This window comes from Pagrus pagrus, assembly GCF_965226575.1.
Source record: "Pagrus pagrus genome assembly, chromosome: 6".
Taxonomy (NCBI): Eukaryota; Metazoa; Chordata; class Actinopteri; order Spariformes; family Sparidae; genus Pagrus; species Pagrus pagrus.
Window position 1 is genome coordinate 16,640,440 of NC_140190.1, and position 19,643 is coordinate 16,660,082.

The 19,643-nt window shown below is 42.2% G+C and overlaps 1 protein-coding gene across 1 annotated transcript; it reads right to left on the reverse strand.

Moving 5' to 3' along the window:
- Nucleotides 1–20: 20 nt before the first annotated feature.
- On the reverse strand, nucleotides 21–18,576 carry LOC311258459 (cortexin-1-like). The gene is made up of 2 exons (XM_084354728.1): nucleotides 18,456–18,576; nucleotides 21–2,568 (listed from the first exon to the last, which is right to left on the reverse strand). Exon 2 carries the CDS (start codon nucleotides 1,491–1,493, stop codon nucleotides 1,110–1,112), a length of 384 nt encoding a protein of 127 aa, XP_084210854.1. The 5' UTR covers nucleotides 1,494–2,568; nucleotides 18,456–18,576; the 3' UTR covers nucleotides 21–1,109.
- Nucleotides 18,577–19,643: the final 1,067 nt, after the last annotated feature.

Sequence of the window (19,643 nt, forward strand, 5' to 3'; positions counted from 1 at the left end):
ATCATTTTATTTGATTTCCAACATGAACACACAGTCCAGCTCTCAGTGGAAATTCAGAAGAGTAATTGAATCCTTTAATTTTCATTTTCACTGATTCAACCCAGTGTATCAAAAACAAAGCAGATAGTCAGAAAAATATGTAATTAAAAAACACACAAAAAAAGCAAAGCTACCTGCTTTGCCTTCTAAGACGTGGCTGCATGACTACCTCGAAAACCCACAGTCTAAAGATCGATGCAATCGGAGGAGGAGGACAGAGAGATAGCAAAAAGGAGACTCCCAAACTTGAGTCGAGAATAGAAAAATAAAGCTTTCTGTTGCCTAAAGGTTGCTGTTTGCTTCATCACCACACTTGGCAGGCTGACTAAAGCAAAGGACACACAACCAGTGAACATAAACTCTACTCGCAGTAATAAGAGATTATATAGCTTCAATATGGCTTCTCAGTTATAGACACGGTAACACACAAACATACATGGAGACACAAACTACCTGCTCGGGCCTTAAGAAGCATCTGAAACTGCAGTGCTGCTCGAGGATCAGTGTCGAAAAAAAAATCAAAGGAAAAGTGAGGATTTGTGCTCCTGGATCAGCACTTGGATGCTTTGCACACGTTCATTAAAGGGGCGTCTGCTTAAGTGTAAACTCCTTTGTTTAAGTACTGCCTGCGTTCTCATCACAAATGTAGCTTTGAGGTTATAAACTATGTTGTGAGTGAGTGCGGCCTTTCCAAAAATAATGTTGTTTTTTTTAATACTAACAAGCTCAGGAGTTTGGAAAACCTAGCCCTAAAGTGATGCGATGTGGTAGCATGTTTCGACTAGTACAGGAGGTCAGGTTAAGGCAGCTGTGCAGCTCGTTATTTCTGTCCAACATCTGGGTTTGGGTGAGTGTTTGGCTCACAGGATTCCAGCCTGTTTAATCCTGCAGCCTCATATTTACACCAGTACACAGGCTGTGATACAGTGATATACACCAGGTATACTCCAACATCAGGTAAACCCCCCCTCTAAAAGAGTGCATTGGTACAGTCCATATCTAAATCTGCTCTTAAAGATTCTATGTGCGATCAAACATCCCCCTCTCCACCCTCTCTTCACGTCATCAACCTACACCAGTGCATAATCAAACTGGCCCCTCTCCAACCCCTCCTTGTGGTCAGTCCAGGATGATGCAGGCATGCGGCTGTAGGGGTCCAGCAGGATCCTGAAGCACCTGACCAGCAGGAAGACCAGGAAGAGCATGAGGAGGCCTACGAAGGCCAAGGCTGTGCGCTGCTCATTGTCCACCCCGACCAAGGCCAGAGGAGGGCTGCTGCTGCTGCCACCGCCAGGGCTGCCAGGGAGAGAGGAGCTGGCCGGGGACAGCAGCAACTCGTAGTCAAGTGTGGGCACATCGTTCATCCTCCACGGGGCCCGAAGGCACGGCTTACACACTGACTGGATGGTTGGTGTATTGGGAGGAGGTGCGGAGAAGGAGGGGAAGGTGTTCATGAGGGGTGGTGCAGGAGGAAAGGTCGACCTGGATGCTGGGAGTTTGATAACGAGGCTTAGTAAGAAGGCGGTTTAAAAGTTTTACACTGTGGCTGTTGGGTGAAGGGCATGTATTCTGAATGAGAAGTTCGGTTGTGTGAGTTAGCAAGTAAAGACTGCAGAACAATCTCCAGCTCAGAGAGTGTTCGTCTAAGATGTGTCTATTCTGATCACGCACACATCTTCCTCCTCTGGACAGTTTGTATAGTCAAATCTAGGTCAGTCAAAGAGACATGACCCAGAAAGGCCCGGCACTAATCCGCTCTGACAATGTGACAGACACATACGCACACACTTTTCAATTAATATGGACTACTTTTCAGTGTCACGCATTTTGAGGAACCGACTAAACGTCGTAATGAAGCTCTACGGCTTTCTTATTTGAGCGTGCGACCCCCTCAGGCGTCAGTGTTTTTAGAGGATTTATCAGGGCCGCTCTGCCACATCAGCTCTCATTCTCACTCTCAATCGGAGCTGACGGGACGTGAGGCGACCTCCTGCTAATGCAAACACAGCAACACGTGTCCGATCGCAGTCAAGGTCAGCACTCTGGATGGGAGTTAATAGCGTGCAGATGGACTTCTGACACCCAATTGGGTTGAGCTGTAGCCCGACCCAGGTGCTACAAGCGCAAGAGTGTTTGGAGCATCTGCAGCACCAGGTGTGTGTGTGCACGTGTGTGGCTAATTAGATCGGGAAGGCAGCGGATCGATCGATGGCCTTGAATATAAAACAGTGCAGTGTTTGCTCAAAGAAGCGTGATAAGTAGGTCAGCGCCGGCAAGTGTTCAAATAAGTTGGGACGATCTCTTCAAACACTCGAGAGGTAGAAAATGAGTTCCGAGGAGGTGAGCGTGGATAATAACCATACGAAAGAAGAAGAAAAGTGGCTTCGTCCACTTATTGAATGCAGGATCTGTTTCTGGGGCCGTTCCAGCAGTCTCCACAGAGGGTCGTTGCCAGACGTGGTGTCATCGGATGTTCCCGGTTTGCGCCGAAGAACCAGCAGGCCACCGCAGCTCCTTTTAACCCACCACCTGGAAGAAAAAGAGGCAAAGCATTGAGATAATTGTCCAAAAATGTCACTAATAAAGCTCTAATGAGGACTTTTAATCTGCTCTGCAATTTAAAATCAGTCAAAGCCATTAACATAAAACACGGCACGACTTTTCCATTAGGACTGATCGTTTTTAATGTGGACCATAAGGGGCAGATTAAGTCATTCCTTCCTTTGTTTCATCACACACTGTGATTATCACCATCATTTGCTCGATAAGTAACAGTGACAGTGACATTAGGCATGTGTGGGGGGGGACACAGCACCAGCATCCCCTGTAATGACACTCAATTAGTGAGCTGATTATGGTGTCATTACGACCGCATTAGCAGTAATGAATGCACGATTATAAACACTGATACCGCGTTACATCACCCTCATTTGTCAGTGCACTGTTACAGTGGGCCATTTGTTCACTTGTTGACCCCCTTCATTCATTCGCTCACATGACGGAGGGAAAGACAAAGTGTTGCGGGGCCTCATTAATAATCTAAAATCACGTCTCCCGCGGCCGACCGGGTTTCAAATCATTGAGGAAACGCGAGCCGCAAACCATTTTTACCTGCTCACCCGTCTGAATAGAGCGGTGACTGGGCTATTTGCTTAGACAAACGTGATACTGGGAGATATGCAGAACGCCGGGGACAGATGCTAAGGAGAGATGAAGAGATGAATGGAAACAGAAGGAGATACTTATAGAGAGTTCTGCTGAATCTTATCTCTTTATTAATGTATTAAGGGGTGAAAATGGACAGAAGTGCAGAGATTAAGTTAGATTTGATGGGAGATAAAATGAAAAAACAGACGAGAGAGTCATTGTGTTCAGGTAAAAAAAAAAGGACTAGTAATATGAACAGAAAAGCAAACGATGAGGATTGATAGAGGAGGTAAAGATGGACGAACAGAGCAGACGTTCCTGTGGTGAACGGGCAGCAGTACAGAGGAGAGACGAGAGGTTTGCTGGCTGACTTTCCTCTGCATGACCATGGCAGAATGCCTCTTCCATACACTCTCTCCCTCTGTGTGTCTGTCGCTTTCAGTTCAAAGGTTTTCTATCTGCTACTTCATCAGCCAGTGTCTCCTGGGTGGGTGGTGCACCAGACTCGAGCTGGCAGCGGGATGACACACCTGGGAGGTGGCACTCACACTGTGAGTGAATGTGCACTTCTCTATGTGTACAAACAGACTCGCTGTGTGCGTGTGTGTGTGTGTGTGCGTGTGTGTGTGTGTTACAGCCTGCTGCAAGACCCAAAAATAGGTGAGAAGACCTTGGAATTGTTTTCAAGGACGTTATTACGACGGACACTGTCACACATCTGCAGCTCCAGTTCAGAAATGCTTTCTGACTGCGGTGAGACTTTTACATTACAGTTTGGAAAAAATCACTTACGGCTTATAAAAAGATCAGGGATAATGTTGTTACCAGTGATGCACAATATTGTTTTATTTGCTGATGTGCGATATGATGCTGTTCTTAATCACTTGGTGATGCCAGCACTGATATATGCACATATTTTTAATAACAGAGAACATCAGGCCACACCTGCAATTGAATGAACATATTATTACCCCCTCTCTTATCATGACAGTCCACATGTAATCATTTTCTAAAATATACACATTTTCTGTGCACAATAATAAAACTAATCAATTACATAATTACAGCAGCACCTCACTGGCCTGTCAGTTGTTACTTAAAAAGTTGCAACAATGACAGAATGCCAGTTGCTAATTGCTAAATGCTAAGCTGTCATTAGGGTTTGTTAAGACAAGCCAGGCCTTTGAAAAACTGATCAACAGGGTTGAGGAAGTACTCAGCTGAAACAAGTATCCGCTACCGACAAGAGTACCAGTATCATCCAAGTAAAATTTGTCAGTATCTGCTCTAGTGGTGAAGGAAAAATCCTTATTGAAGTTTGTTAATTAAAATCAAACAGGTACAGATAATGTTGTACTCACTCTTCCCTACTGAATAACAATGGAAAGTCATAATTCAGGGCTGTGTATCACTGCAAATCACACTTCTTAATACCTTTGAGAAATGTCAATAATATTCTGAAGAAGGCTTATTTCATTTAACTTAAAATGTGACAAACTTCTCTTTTCATCTGTGTTTAATGTTGCACACCTGCACACTCTCCCAGGAGAAGCTAATTACAACACCTTGACTGATTAGCCTTCTTGTCAGGTTTAAGTTGGAGGTACACAGTGGGATAGGCCTTTCGCACAAAAGACATTTTGACATGTGACTGTGTAACCAACTGGTGCAGCACAACTGTTGTTTTGCATTCTATAAAATGCAGTGCATTGTGGTATTGTTCAAAGAAAGTAATACATGCGATGGACACAACTTTTGCTAGGAATTTCGATGCGTTCATGTTGTGTCTGATAATCAGAAAAAATGAATGATAAATTGCATATCGATTTCCTGCTCACACGTAATTTGGAGTACGGTATTACGTTGTAACCAGAGTCAAAGTGAGCTAGATTAGTTAGAAGAGTTATTTGGACCTGTCAGCATTAACCCTCATAAATACTACACATTTTCTTTGTCGTGTCCATGTTGTTTGAATACTACGACTTCAAAGCTCATGAACACACGGAAGTCTCCAGAATGACTTCCCAACTTAAGGCCTCTATATGAAAAAGACCTATTTCATGAGTTCACCGTACTCCATGAACAAATAAGAATAATAAAGGTACGACTTCTATCACTGACAGGTGCAACCAAACTAACAGAAGGATCATAAGTTTAGTGTTGACTTGGATCAGAGGGTATCTGATAACAGAATATGTTAACTGGACTAATAATCCAAAATACGATGCTATAAAACTCAGTACCGTGGGTGTACTTTACAGTTATCTTGTCATGGTTTGAGTTTTGGTTTTGTTATTTCCTGTTTTATTTTGAAGTTCCGTCCTCAGGTGTCATGTTTTGCTTTTCATTTCCTGCCTTTGTCTGTTTTCCCGCCCTTTTCCACTCCTCACCTGTGGTCTATCAGTTCACCCTTTGTGTATTTAAGTCCTTGTCCTTCCCTCTCTCTTTGTCAGTTCATCTGTTCTGTTTTGCCCTTGTGTTCCTGTGTCTCATCTTCCTGTTGTGAGTTTCCGGCTTTTGGTTCCTGACTCCTCGCGTTATTTCTAGTTTGTTCTTTGCTTTTATAGGTTTGCACTTTGCTTTGCTTTTGTTTCTTGGTTATCTCCTGTTTTGTTATCTTCCTTTTGCTGCTACATTTTTAGGATTTTGGATTTTCAGCTTTGTGTTATTAAAGTTCGCTTTTCGTTAAGTTACTTGTCTGCCTGTGTGTCTGCGTTTGGGTCCCCTTTGTGTAAACCCACAAATCTGTACTTAAAAATGATTGAGATTCCACACAAACAGATGGAAAAACTGCTGTAACATGTTAATACACAGGGACGCACACTGACCAGTCTAATCTGGCTGTATCCCACTGTCACACACATACACCCACAGACACACACACAATGGCATTTAACGCAGTCTCACACACACACACGCACTTGAAATACAAGTGGGTGTGAAAACACATGCATAAAAGAACATTGCGGATGAATAAAACCCACACACAGGAGTAATTTCCACTTTGTATGTAAAAGGTACAAACATCACCTCCTCATCTGATCCTATCCACCCTGTAATTATCCGTTTCTCCATTATCTCTCACTAACTCATCACCGAGAGAGAGGATGAGAAATAGACTGAGGGAGAGAGGGAATGGACTTAAGGATGAGAGAGATAGCATCACTTCAACATATAGGATATTGATTTATTTAAGCAATTAACTGCATCATAAACACTTTGGGTACAGAACATGTTGTATACAGAACGATCGATAAAAAGGAACTTAAAATGGCAAATTTACTATGTTTCCTGCCTTTGCAACAAGCCTTTATAGAGTCAGTGATCAGATAGTTCAGTCATGGACTCAAGAGTGTGTGTGTGTGTGTGTGTGTGTGTGTGTGTGTGTGTGTGTGTGTGTGTGCGTGTGAATGCGTGTGTGTGTGAATAAGTTATTGGGAGGTAGAGGGGAGGACAGACAGAGATTGCTCAGCTTATTTTCCTCCTCGTTAAATCTCACTCCCACCATCACCCTCCATCAGCCTCACACACTCACACACACACACACACACACACACACACACACACACACACACACACACACACACACACACACACACACACACACACACACACACACACACACACCAGACACAAGCACACACTGGCGTCCATCAGCCTCATCTCGCTTGACTCGCATTAGTTCTCGCCCACTCCATTTCTCCTCCAAGACACTTCCTCAAAGCACCGGCAAGACCCCTGAGATGAAGGGAAGCGGAGCGGACACTCATCAGTCTTCATCGAAAAGCCCTTAGATGGACACCTCGCTAACGCACACACATGCATGCACACACACAAATGCACCAGAGAGACTTCATTCATATTCAGATACACACAAAAGCACACACAACAGTAGGCATACTTAAGCTCACTTGATTACATATAGTATATGGACAGACAGAGCGCGTGCACACACACCTGCACACACACCTGCACACACACCACTTTCATGGTGTCCTCACGGAGCCATCGGTCAAACTAACGTTGACAGAACTCATCAGGGTAAATGAATTGAAGAGAGCTGAAAATAATTTAGTTACCTCTCAGGTGACCACGGTGTCACTTTTCTCTTCCTCTATCCACCTCCCACTATCTCTCTGACACACACACACACAAAGGCACACATGCACGGACGCACACACACACACACACACACACACACACACACACACACACACACACACACACACACACACACACACAGTTTCAATGCAACAAGAAAAGTCCAATTGCTATAAGCTTCTATTGAGGGTTAAAGCTTTGGCCACGTTGTACTTTTACTGACTCTATTTAGCGTCTATAAGCAGTATATAAACATTTAATAATTTGAACCGGTTATTAATGTTCAGCAAGTGTAACTTCTTTTAAAAAGACATATTTTTAGTCTATCAAATGAAAATGAGTTGCCAACTTGGTTACCAATGTCATTTTTCAAGCAAGAATGACAAACATTCACTGATCCCATTTTTTTTAATGTAAGGAACTGCAGGTTAACTTTATCATTAATTGTAGTGAATGAAGAGTCTTTGGCTTTTAGACTGTTAATTGAACAAAAACAGCAATTTGAAGACGCCGCCATGGGATCTGGGAAATTGTGATGAGCATTTTTTACAAATATTTGGCATTTTATGGACCATATGATTAATCAACTAATCACGAGGCAACACTTTATAATGAAGTGCTTTCTAATCCATTTCTTAAAGGGTAACTCTACTAATTAAACACATTAAGTGTGTTTACAGGTGTTGGGGAGTTCTACTGCATATGTGAAAAAAGCAGTATAAAGTCTTGTGTGGCTCCAGAGGAAACTGCATGCAATCTGATAAATTGACTCCAGTGATGTCACTCAGTGGCTAAGTTGCATTGTGGGTAATGAGGGTGCCAGGATTTAAAAAGCAGTCCACTGGTCTAGCATTGCCCTCCTATAACACTGTCGGACTTTCACTTTTGTTATTCCACAAATTCTTCTCCCTTTTCAAAACCTGGTGCCTACATTACCCACAATGCAACTTAGCCACTAAGTGACATCACTGGAGGCAATTGATGATTGTTAACCTTGACAACTGCTTAATAATGGGTTATAAAGCTTTTCATTGTTTGTAAACAGTGAAATAACCAACAAAAGAAACTATTAGTTGCAGCCCTACTTACAACTGTGTTTTACTGTATAATCATTCATTACATGATGTTTTATTGGTGCCCACAGGAGGCAAATTTAAGCATTTAATTAATTGCTTGTATTTGCTTACAACTACATAACAATGTATTGTATTAGACCTTGAAACCCGTTGTATTAAAGCTCACAGAAGTTGAAATTCAGTAGACATTTACCCGTACTTTATGTGGGATGGAAGGTTTTGTTTCTGTTTCTGTCCCAAGCTGTGATTCTGAGGCAATGTCAAGGCAGCTTTGGGGACATTTCCACAAAAATATGACATCGTCTTTCCCTGATGGCTTCCCTTTCTTGCTTTGCTGGCACTTTTTGGATGTCTGCTGTCTCTCTCATCCCTCATGCACTCACACAAATACACAGAGTCACGTGAATTTCACATCACAACAGGGTCAAGAGCGATCTTTTCCCCAGGAACCACCACTGTCCTCCCCCTTCAGGCACACAGATAGCCAGCCGAGCCAGCCTCCACTGGGTTCAGCACAGAGACAGCCTTGATTTGTCATTATTTATAGCCTGAGTAAAGCCACTCTCTAAAAGTAATTAGACTTTAGAAACAACGAGAAAGGGAGAGGGCGAGAGAGCAAGTGGCAAGAGCAAAAGAGAGGAGAGAGAGATGGTAAATGTTCCCAGTCTCGGCCACAGCCTGCTGGGAATTGAATTAACCCTTTCCAATTTGCTGCTTATAAAGATAAAGTGGATCTGTAGAAAAGGCAAATGGGAGCTGCATGAGTTCAACAAGCTCAGGTGGGTATCCCCCTTCACATCAGTTAACAAAACACACATACAGCACCCAGAGGAGCTGCACACAGTGAGAATATATCGATACCATCCATCATTAAGCTTTATTGATACCTTTGATTTTCTTTTTGCTGTGAATCGTTTGTGTTTGTCTGGGTTCATTCGTCACCTTGGGGAGCTGACACCTGCCGTGTCCATGTGGCTAATGAGGACGATGGGGACCAGGTCACCTTGAGCTGTGTGCAACAACAAACCATCTCCAAATAACCAACTTCATCTAACTTCCACGCGTGTGGCATAACCTTTTCCAATACATCTTTGAAAAGAAAGGGATTCACACACACATACACACTCAGATTCACAGACCAAAACACGACTGTCTTGCAGGTATTTTTAGCCCCAGAGAGAGACAAAGTGTCTGAGGAGTCTTTACACTTGGCTAGCAGCTCAGCTCGGCTCCTCGGTTAGTCCCCGTCATAATTAGCCTGGCAGACACTCAGTACCTACAGTAATGGTGATAAAGTTGGGCAATTAAATATTCTGCTGTTCCAACACAGCCAGTCATTGAGCTCCCCCGCACACACTTGCGTCTTGTGTACGAAAAGGTGTGTATTTGTGTCTGAGAGGCAGATATAGAGACACACTGTTCTTTCACTGAGCGTACATGCAAATGAGAAGTGCATCGCAGTGAGAGAGGAAAGCACTCAAGACTGCTGACCTTTTAAAACAAAAAAAAAGGCCAGCGACACTACAGAGAGGCCAATATACTTTATATTGATGTATTCTTCAAGAACCTGTCTGTTATCATAAATACATGTACTTCCCCACTACTCGGTCCTCATCAGTTTGAAGTATGGATCTTACCGGCAGGCGTTTATAAAGAGAAAAAGTGAGGGGCTGGTCACATCAGCTCAGTGAGAAACTTATATCGAAGTGAACCGGGAAAAATGAAGGAGGGGTTGAGATATGGAGAGAAAGACAAATGGAGTTGTACATGGATGAAGGAGCAAAAGGCAAAAAACAAGCCCTTCTGTAATTCTCAATGCAGCTGAGCAATTCCATCTCCCAAGCTGCCCACAATCTATCATTTTATCGCCAGCCCAGATGAACACGCAGTCTATTTTCTCTATCAGCATATTTAGGTTTAGGTTTTCAAGGTCACTCCTGCATCAATATTCAAAGTATTCAAGATTCTAGATCAGCATTCATTTTCTACAAGACGAGCTCTCTGTTTTACCTAAACTCAATGAGAGCTGATTAAGATACAGCTGCTGAGCAGAACGCCTCCTCCGATAGGGTCATCTGCTGCGTGGCGGACTGCACGTTCCTCCCAAACATCTCCAGACAGCTGGGACGAGGAGGAGGGGGAGGGGGAGGGGGAGGAGGAGGAGGAGGAGGAGGGGGGAGAAGCTCCCCTCTATTTAGTGTCCAATCTATTCCGTCCTCTCTCCTGGTTGTTTGTGTCACTCTCTCTGACAGCCTGAAGCAATGGTGTGTCTGACTGCCACCAGGGGAACGCTCTGAGGGAGTCAATTCTGTATCTCTGTGGAGGAACTGGCCTGAATGCTGGACTTGCTGCAGACCAGATCTATTAAAACTTCCAAATGCATTATTGTAAATTATTAAGAACACTGGGAGGACGCTAAAGCATGCAAAACAGCCACAGAGACACATACTGTATCAAGAGAGACGTACAGCCTGTGACGAGACTATGAATGAGTGTCCTGAGTGGAGTAGACCACTGACTCATAATGTGGTGAGTCCTAGTTTGTGTTCAGCAGCATCCTGTCCTTAACTCCTACCCACATTGTGTTTCGCTCCACTGAGCAATGAGCCATTATAAATTTCACTTTTTTTTTTTACATTTCATTGATGCTTCAGAATCAGAATCAGCTTTACCAAGAATTAACAACAGCATTCAGTGTCTTTATACAGAGTATCATTAAAGTCTAAAGTCTGAACCTTTAGTCTCAAGTCTTAACCTTCAAGTCTCAAGTCTTAACCTTCAAGTCTCAAGAAAGTCTAAAGTCTGAACCAAGTCTCAAGTCTTAACCTTCAAGTCTAAAGTCTTAACCCTCAAGTCTCAAGTCTTAACCTTCAAGTCTCAAGAAAGTCTAAAGTCTTTACCTTCAAGTCTCAAGAAATTCTCAAGTCTTAACCTTCAAGTCTCAAGTCTTAACCTTCAAGTCTAAAGTCTTAACCTTCAAGTCTCAAGAAAGTCTAAAGTCTTAACCCTCAAGTCTCAAGTCTTAACCTTCAAGTCTAAAGTCTGAACCTTCAAGTCTCAAGTCTTAACCTTCAAGTCTAAAGTCTGAACCTTCAAGTCTCAAGAAAGTCTAAACTCTTACCCTTCAAGTGTCAAGTCTTAACCTTCAAGTCTAAAGTCTTCACCCTCAAGTCTCAAGTCTTAACCTTCAAGTCTAAAGTCTTCACCCTCAAGTCTCAAGTCTTAACCTTCAAGTCTAAAGTCTTAAACCTCAAGTCTCAAGTCTTAACCTTCAAGTCTCAAGAAATTCTCAAGTCTTAACCTTCAAGTCTGAAGCTAGTATCCTTCAAGGTTAAGTCCCCCACCTCTGACCTATACACACCTAGGTAAATTTTGTCAATTTTCATGAAAACATGGCTCAGGATATCTGAAAAGATATTTACTTTAGACTGGTGCAATGTTGAAATCCACAGGCTCAAATATTAGTCTTGGTGTGAACTTGTATTGATAACTGAATTTATTTTGTGTCACGTTAGATAATTTGTTCTCAGAATGATTCTATGATTCACAGGCTCCCAATAGGGGACATAAAAAGCACATGTTTGAAAATATTCCTGGACATCATTTCACAAGCTCTGAAGACCTTTATTTGATCTAATATTCACTGGCTCTGCTGTGCCCGCTTCAATAAAGAAGGCACGTTGCAAAAAATAGTAATGGCAATAAAAACATAATAAAAAAGACTTAATGCACACACTCACAGAGTGAATCTATTTTCTGAATTTTATTTCAGAGTCACGACGCTAGCAGCACAAAGTGTGATTTTTTTCCCATTCTGAAGCACCTCGGGGGCTGACTCAAAGGCAAGAGAGTCCTAAAACGTGTTTGTCACTTCCAGCCTTGTAACTCACTGATGCTGTCATGCTGACAGGCAGCAAAAGAAACCACCTTCCTCGCCCGTTCACCACCACCTTTATCAGCTCTGTCATAGCTGACCATCATTTCCATCAGTCCATCTGCTGTCACTTGCCTCCCTTGCGGAAATTGGCCCGCACACCCCCCTTCTTTCTCCAAAAATTCACTCCCAGTCAGGGTGAATAAATGTCAGCCCGATCATATTCACCTTCATCCTACATTTAATTCATAAATAACAGGCATGAAATATTCACACAATGATGAGGACGAAGGGTGACCAGTCCACAGGTGGTGGCAGGTCAGATGATGATGAGTGAGTCAGAAATTGAAGGCAAAGTTTTATGTGAAGAAGTGTTATGTACTAATAAAAGAAAAGAGAGAGATAGAGAGGACAGGAAGAAGCTGTTAGTTAGAGTTGGAACTGATCTGATCCAATATCATTATCTGGTGCCAATACTGACGTAATTCACTTATTGGATATTGGACTTATGTCACTGACTGATTGATCTTTGTAATTCTCTTATTACTTTTCAGCTCATGTTTAGAAATCTACCTACTGCATTGTAGAGGTTGTCACTGCACCTGTTTATTGTATTGTTATTGCTACTTTATACTTTCACTATATTTTGGAGGCAAATATTATGTATTGCATACAGTATACACACATGTAAATATACTGTATGTATCTACTTTTACTTGTAGTTTTGATACTGAAATACATATAATATTAGATACTTTAAGACCTTTACTCAAGTACTTTTCACTGTTTCACAACACTGTCCACAGCTCAAAGATGTGAATGAATGAATGAATGAGTGAAAAACCAATACTCACACATAAGAAGGTGGAATCAGCGAATATTTCAAACCCTTATCACAAAAGTTGGCAATTAATAAAGCCAGACTGATACTGGATTTTTGGGACCGGCACCAATACCGCTCTTAGGGAGTAAAGAAATTCCAATATAAGTATGTTGGCCGATATTGTTATATTCTCAACATGTAAAACACTATCCCTGTGTTGATCCCTCAAATGTGTTTATCAAATACTTGTGGCAATGATAAGTACATAATCGAGGAGAAAGACTTTACAATTAAACAATGAACTGTATGACATCAGATCACCAAAACAATAAACTTTGCTGGGAATTTAATCATTATAAATTACCCAGAGCATCTTCTTCTGCATTATGTTATGTAAAATATAAGTTTCCTTAAGTTTCCAGCACATATCGGACAAAATATTAGCCTATATATTGGTCAAGCTCTCGTGATTAATATAATAGTTGACAGCTAAGCGATCATTCAATGCAGCTATAATCATCAGATATCAAAATTCAGGTATCACACCCTGATCTGAACAAAAATAATGTGGACTGGTGCATCTCTGGTGCAAGTGAGCATGAGATCAGATGAAATAGCCCGCAGGAAAGACTCAATGGTGAGGCGAGAGTAGAGGTGAGGTCAGATGAAAGATGAGGTAAGAGAAGGCAGAAGGGAAGCGCAGACAGAGCGAGAGATAAAGGTGCGGAGCAGAGCGGCAATCCCTATGATTCACGTCTGCATTCAGACGGAGCAGAGGTCTGCAGCTACCCGGGGAGTGAAGAGGGTCGGGTGGCATCAATCAGATACATATGGAGGTAAGAGGATAAGAAGAAAAAAGAGGTGAGATTTGGAGGTGTGTGTATGTGTGCGTGGGGGAGGGTGGAGTATGGAGATGTCAGCACTCTTAAAGTCAGAGGACAGCACTTTCCTTCCATCAGGCAGCCTTTCTGTCAAGTCCACAGGGGCTGAGCAGGGCCTGTGCCAGCCACGATGAAGGCCATATATATATTACATGCCCTGCCCACACAACACTTGCTCAAAAACCGATGCGCAGCAGGTTCAGCATTCAAAAAGTCTGAAACTTTTTCATTAAAGGAAATGACGTGAGAGGCCTCCAGGGCAACCGTGAGCCAGGATGTAGAACAATACTTTTCAATCAGCGACGCGAGAACACAGCCGGCCCCACACCCAGGGATGTGAAAATTACAACATCGGGGTGCAATGCGCCCGCAAATCCGGTCCACCTTTAGGAGCTTTAAATACTCAACAATGAAAAGTGCTGATTCAAACAGGGAGGCTGAAATAACTTTGCTCAGCAGGGCGCTGCTCAGTGCTCTGATCCCCGCTGACTATTGAAGCCACCAGTTGGACTCTTAAGCACGGATTAAACAACAGAAGAAAAGTCATCACAAAGGCATATCACCTTGCTGGAGTGAAGGTAGTCTGTTCTGCTGATTTGATTACAGAGCTCACAGCAGGGTGGAGAGAGACAGAGCGAGAGAGAGGAGGCCTGGCAGAGCAGAAAAGGGAAACACATCTATAGGGTCGGGGAAAGGAGAGCTTATCTGCACACTTCACTTCATGGTCCATCAGCAGATTTCATTCCAATAAAAGAACTGGCTCTCTTCTAGTATTTCCAGACGAGTTAACAGACTAGGAGCTGCTCTGGGGTCCAGTCTGCTGGGATGGAGCAGGGACAATAAATCCTTGTGTCAGTTATCAAAGGGGCTATAGATTATGGGGCTGATGAATATTTGATGGCCGATCTTCAACAGGAAATCAAACCCGAGACATGTTGGAGGATCTCCTCAGTCTCACTTGTCAAGGTTGAAGACTCACGATGACTCCGCCACGTCTCCTCACAAGTCATTTTCCGCAGAAGTCCTGCTGGTGTTCGCGTGAGCAAATAGGAGGTTTATGACCCTGTGTGCGCTGTGTTGCCACATTACACACCGCCAAATCGAATCACGCTCGGTGTGACATTGCTATTATTTCAGGAGCAATGCACTGGAGTGCCACAAAATGCGCAGGTGATTTCTTCTTCTATGATTCAACTGCAGCGTGTGGAATTTAATTTGCCATTTTAGTGACTTCTCCTCCTCACTCAGCTGCTTCCAAACAAGTACTGAACGATGTAATAAAGAAATAAGAGAAGATATCAAAGGTAATAACAGCGATTGTCAGTGACACGGTGAGACAGCTGTGCGGTGGAGAAACTGGTTCACTCATGTGCTCCATGTAATACTGTATATCCTGACAGGGGCTTTGTGGCTAAACCCACTGGGGTTTTCTCTTTCTTTTCCACCTCTCCTCTCATTACAGGTCATTACATGATGCCACTGCTTCACAGCTTCCTGCCGATCAGCGTTACCGTGGCGTGCTGCGTATTTATCGGAAGTGGTAAACTGAGAGAGGTTAATAAAGTAGAGTAGCCACAGACTACAGTACACTCTCATTTTTATGTTTATTCATCAGCCCCTTAAAGCAACAAGATGTAACTTTTATAACTTAAATAACAGCTTCAAAATCATGTTGATGGTACAGTGTGTTGTAATAGGGTGAATGGTGTCTCTGTCTCAGCCACTCTGCCCCCCATCACTTGTTTCTGCACTATGTAACTTCAGTGAGAGGGTAGGATCACAGCGTTACATACATGTTTACTTCAACATGCAAGATTAGGCATTATATAAATATATATATTTATATATATATCACGAAATATTACGGCTGTACCACAGCCATGGTTACCAGCTGTAGCAGCGTTATTTTTGATCACACTACCTTGCTCGGCATGACCCGCCCTACTCTGCCTCTGATTGGCTACATCCTGCCCGTTCAGTAATGCACATGCACAACTCTCATCAAAGACTGAACAGAGGCGAGATGTCTCACTCCGTAGCTAAAACGGAGCATTCAAGACAGTGTGAAAAGAGGTGCTGCAGCAACCATATGAGAAAAATAATGTGTTTTTTTTAAAATTAAAGTATGTAAACCTACTAGGACCTCTAAGTATGAACCTGAAAATTAGCATAATATGACCTCTTTAATATCAAATTCCCCCTTTTTTTCCCCAGGATCATTCCCTTCACTGGAAATATATTCAATGGATTTTATATTTTTTGTGTGTTGCACACAAAGTACCCTTCCCTCATGGGTTTACAAGACAGCAAAAGAAAAATTGCCCCGATCAAACATTTCATTACATTATACTTCATTATAAAATGAGGATTTTTTTACAGACAAGATGTTCTGCTTTCTCTCCCAAGCTTGGCAAACAAAATCTGCTAAACAAAAGATTGCCTTTCTGACGCACAACTCAAGTTTTTTCATAGTCATCCAGCCAGACAAATCAGCATAAACAGTCATTTTAGTAAAAAAGTACATCCCTTCTGAACCTCACTCTCAATCTCACTTAGCCCACACAACAAAGTCTGCCCTCTTCTCTCCAGTCTCATGAGAGGTTAACTGTAATATTCCTCAACGTTAACTGTGCACATCAGGATCATTGTCTTTTGTTTAAATTATACTTCACATAAGGTGTCAAATACTAGATGTGTGATTTTGTCTCAAGTTCAGCCTCACATATGTGGTATCTTTGGAAGCTTTGTGAGCCCAGACAATACTACATTTAGGGGCCAATGCTGGTAGCAATATTAGAGAGTAAAAAATATTGATATATCGGCCAATATACATGCTTTTTTTGGGGGGGGGGGGGGTATAGGGTAATCAAACACTTGTGTATATAATATAATATAATATAATATATGTAATGGAGGCAGAATATCTTTGAAGTTTAATAATCATACATCACTCCGAGCATCTTTTTCTGTATTATAATCTCTAAAATAAATCATCATTCATATCGGCACATATCAGACAACACCAATGCCGATACTGATATGTCTCTGATAGGCCAATATCTGTGATATTATTAGCCCACTGATATATCGGTCGGCCTCGATTTATAATGTTGCAATGCATAGAAAGACAGACAATTCATCAAACACTCTCATGAAGTCTGTCTTTTCCAGTGTTGTTTTAAGAAAAACTCAAAATGAGAGCACAGTGTGCAGCTAATTAACCTTATTTAAATTCAGCCTTCAGCATCATCCTGTACGTTCCTGTTGAGAGAGTTGACCAGCTCTTCGCTTGTAGGGTATCCCTTACATTTTAATGTGAAAGCTCAAACCAGGTCTGAGAGGAGCACTGGAGCGTCCGCCCTCTGCTCCACGACCTCCATCAGATTCCACATTCCAAAAACTCAGATTACTCATTACTGTTAACAAGACGTGATTAATTATTCAGCAGTCGCCACTGTTACATGAGACGATACGGATGGAAGAAGGGCAGGAAGGCTGCATCCAACGCCTGGCACAGATTTCAAAGTCCGAGTGGGTACAGGATAAGGTGGAGGACGGGCCAAAGCCCACACCTCCATGGCCAGGAATCAAATTACACAATAAGAGACAAGTGTCGATCACAGATAGAGTGAGACGCAATGACAACACAGTGCTTATAGAGGGTTTTTTTTTCTTTTGCAAACCTGAAAGAGCAAATTTAAAACACATTACATGGGAAATTAGATTTCTACTGTGAGTGACAGCTCTGATTTAAATTCACCTGCACGTTACTGACAGCTGTTTAGGATGTATGCATCTATACATTCATACCTACGGGGGGTTCTATCCACATCTCAGCACGATTATTCAACCTTGTCCGGTTGAGAGGGGAGAAGAAATTCTGTCATAGTAATTTCATGGCACATTGGTCCAATATGTGGTATCCTGGTGCTTTGGTGGATTCAAATAAATCAAAGTAAGCAGGTTTGGTGAGAGGGACTCCCAGTAGACTCTTATTTCTGATACAACCTCCTTAAACTGAGACAAATTATCACCATGGCATATCAGCTACAGGGGAAATAAACTCCCATTTTTCCTTTCTCTTGGTAAAAACAATAAATTAAAGGTGCCCTCCTGGCATTTTTACGTGGACTTTTTAAGTTTGCCTCCAGTCTCCAGCATCTCCTGTTTATTTCCAAACCAATAAACAGAAGCTTTACTGCTGCTCTCTGGCAGCAGGACTCCTGTGATCAGCTGCTGGCGGTCTATCAGTTAAACTGCAGGACAATAAAGCAATCTGTTGCGACGGGACAACTTGGAAAGTTTGACGCAAATAAAAGCGCCATCGATGACGAAGCTTTAAACTTAAAGGACAGTGTCCTCCAACAGCACTAAAAGACATGCAAGTCATTCTCTACGCATTTACGCGTCGCAATCTCCTACAAATGCGCGTCGGATTCTGACTTATCTCGCTTTCATTGTGCAGATTTTCTCAGCAACATAAAGCAGTGTGATCGTCAGAATATGGCACAAACCTGATATGGAGTCCTGGACGTGTGTCCGCTGCAGCCTCAAACTTTATGATGCGCTCCTGATGGTGTCTCCTCTGTCTCCTCTGTCTCCTCCTGCTGCTGCTGCTGATGCTGCTGCTGCTGAGCGTCGCTTTGCCGGAAGACACGACGGGAGGCAGGCAGCCGCTCTTAAAGCTCCCCACCCACCCCGGCCTCCCCCAGGGCGCGCAGCCAATCACAAAGGTGCCCTCAACACAATAATACATACATAAATACATATCACAACTGCCTATTGTCAGCAGAACATCTGCACTTGGCTGAATGTGACCTGATGGGGGACAGTTGTAAAAATCTGCAGGATGTTAAACTCATATTTCACTCTTCAGATGTTTTGTATCAACACAAGCTGTCAATTTACTAATGTGTCCATGCAAGGAACACTTAAAGCAGCGCAGTTTATTAACTAAAGTTTAATTAACTTTAAACTGACCATTTATTAATAATGGTTATTATAAAGTGTTGCGTGAAGGCGTGAGGGGCAAGGGAGATTTTTTTTCTTCTAGTGATCCATTTTCTAACTTCTAAAAATGTGTTTTCATGTGTGAAACAGTGAAAAAATATATATTTTCCCCCCCCAAGGAATTTTTGTTTTTTCTGTGTGGAACCAAGTGAACAAATCTTTTTTTAAAGTGTTTTTGTGATACTAATTTTGACCACAACAGGCTGAAGTTCACGACTACTCATGTCCTAAATAAGATGAAAAACATCCTTGTTCTATGTTTGATTTCTCTTCTCTTCTTTATAAACCTTGCTACTTTCCAAGCATATGTTAAAGTGAAAATCTTGAAAAAAAAATGTTTTTTTTCTCTGTTTCACATGAAAATGTGTTTCTAAAGCTTAGAAATCAGATCACCAGAAAAGGAAATTCTCACTTGACCCTCAGGGCTTCTGTAGATACCAGACCACACATTTTATTTTACTTCTGTTTTAAGAGCTTAAACATAACTTTTGTGTTGAGTTTTCTAATAAAATGTGTTCATTTCATTTGGTTGATTTCTAAGAATGTGAATAAGCAGACACCAACCTGTTGTAGAAAGTCGTGGCCCTCAAGTTAATCTCGGGGGTTGACAGATGCTCGTGGAGAAAAAATAAATAACATTTTTTAAACTTTTATATATATATATATTTTACATTTAATGATTGTATGACCTT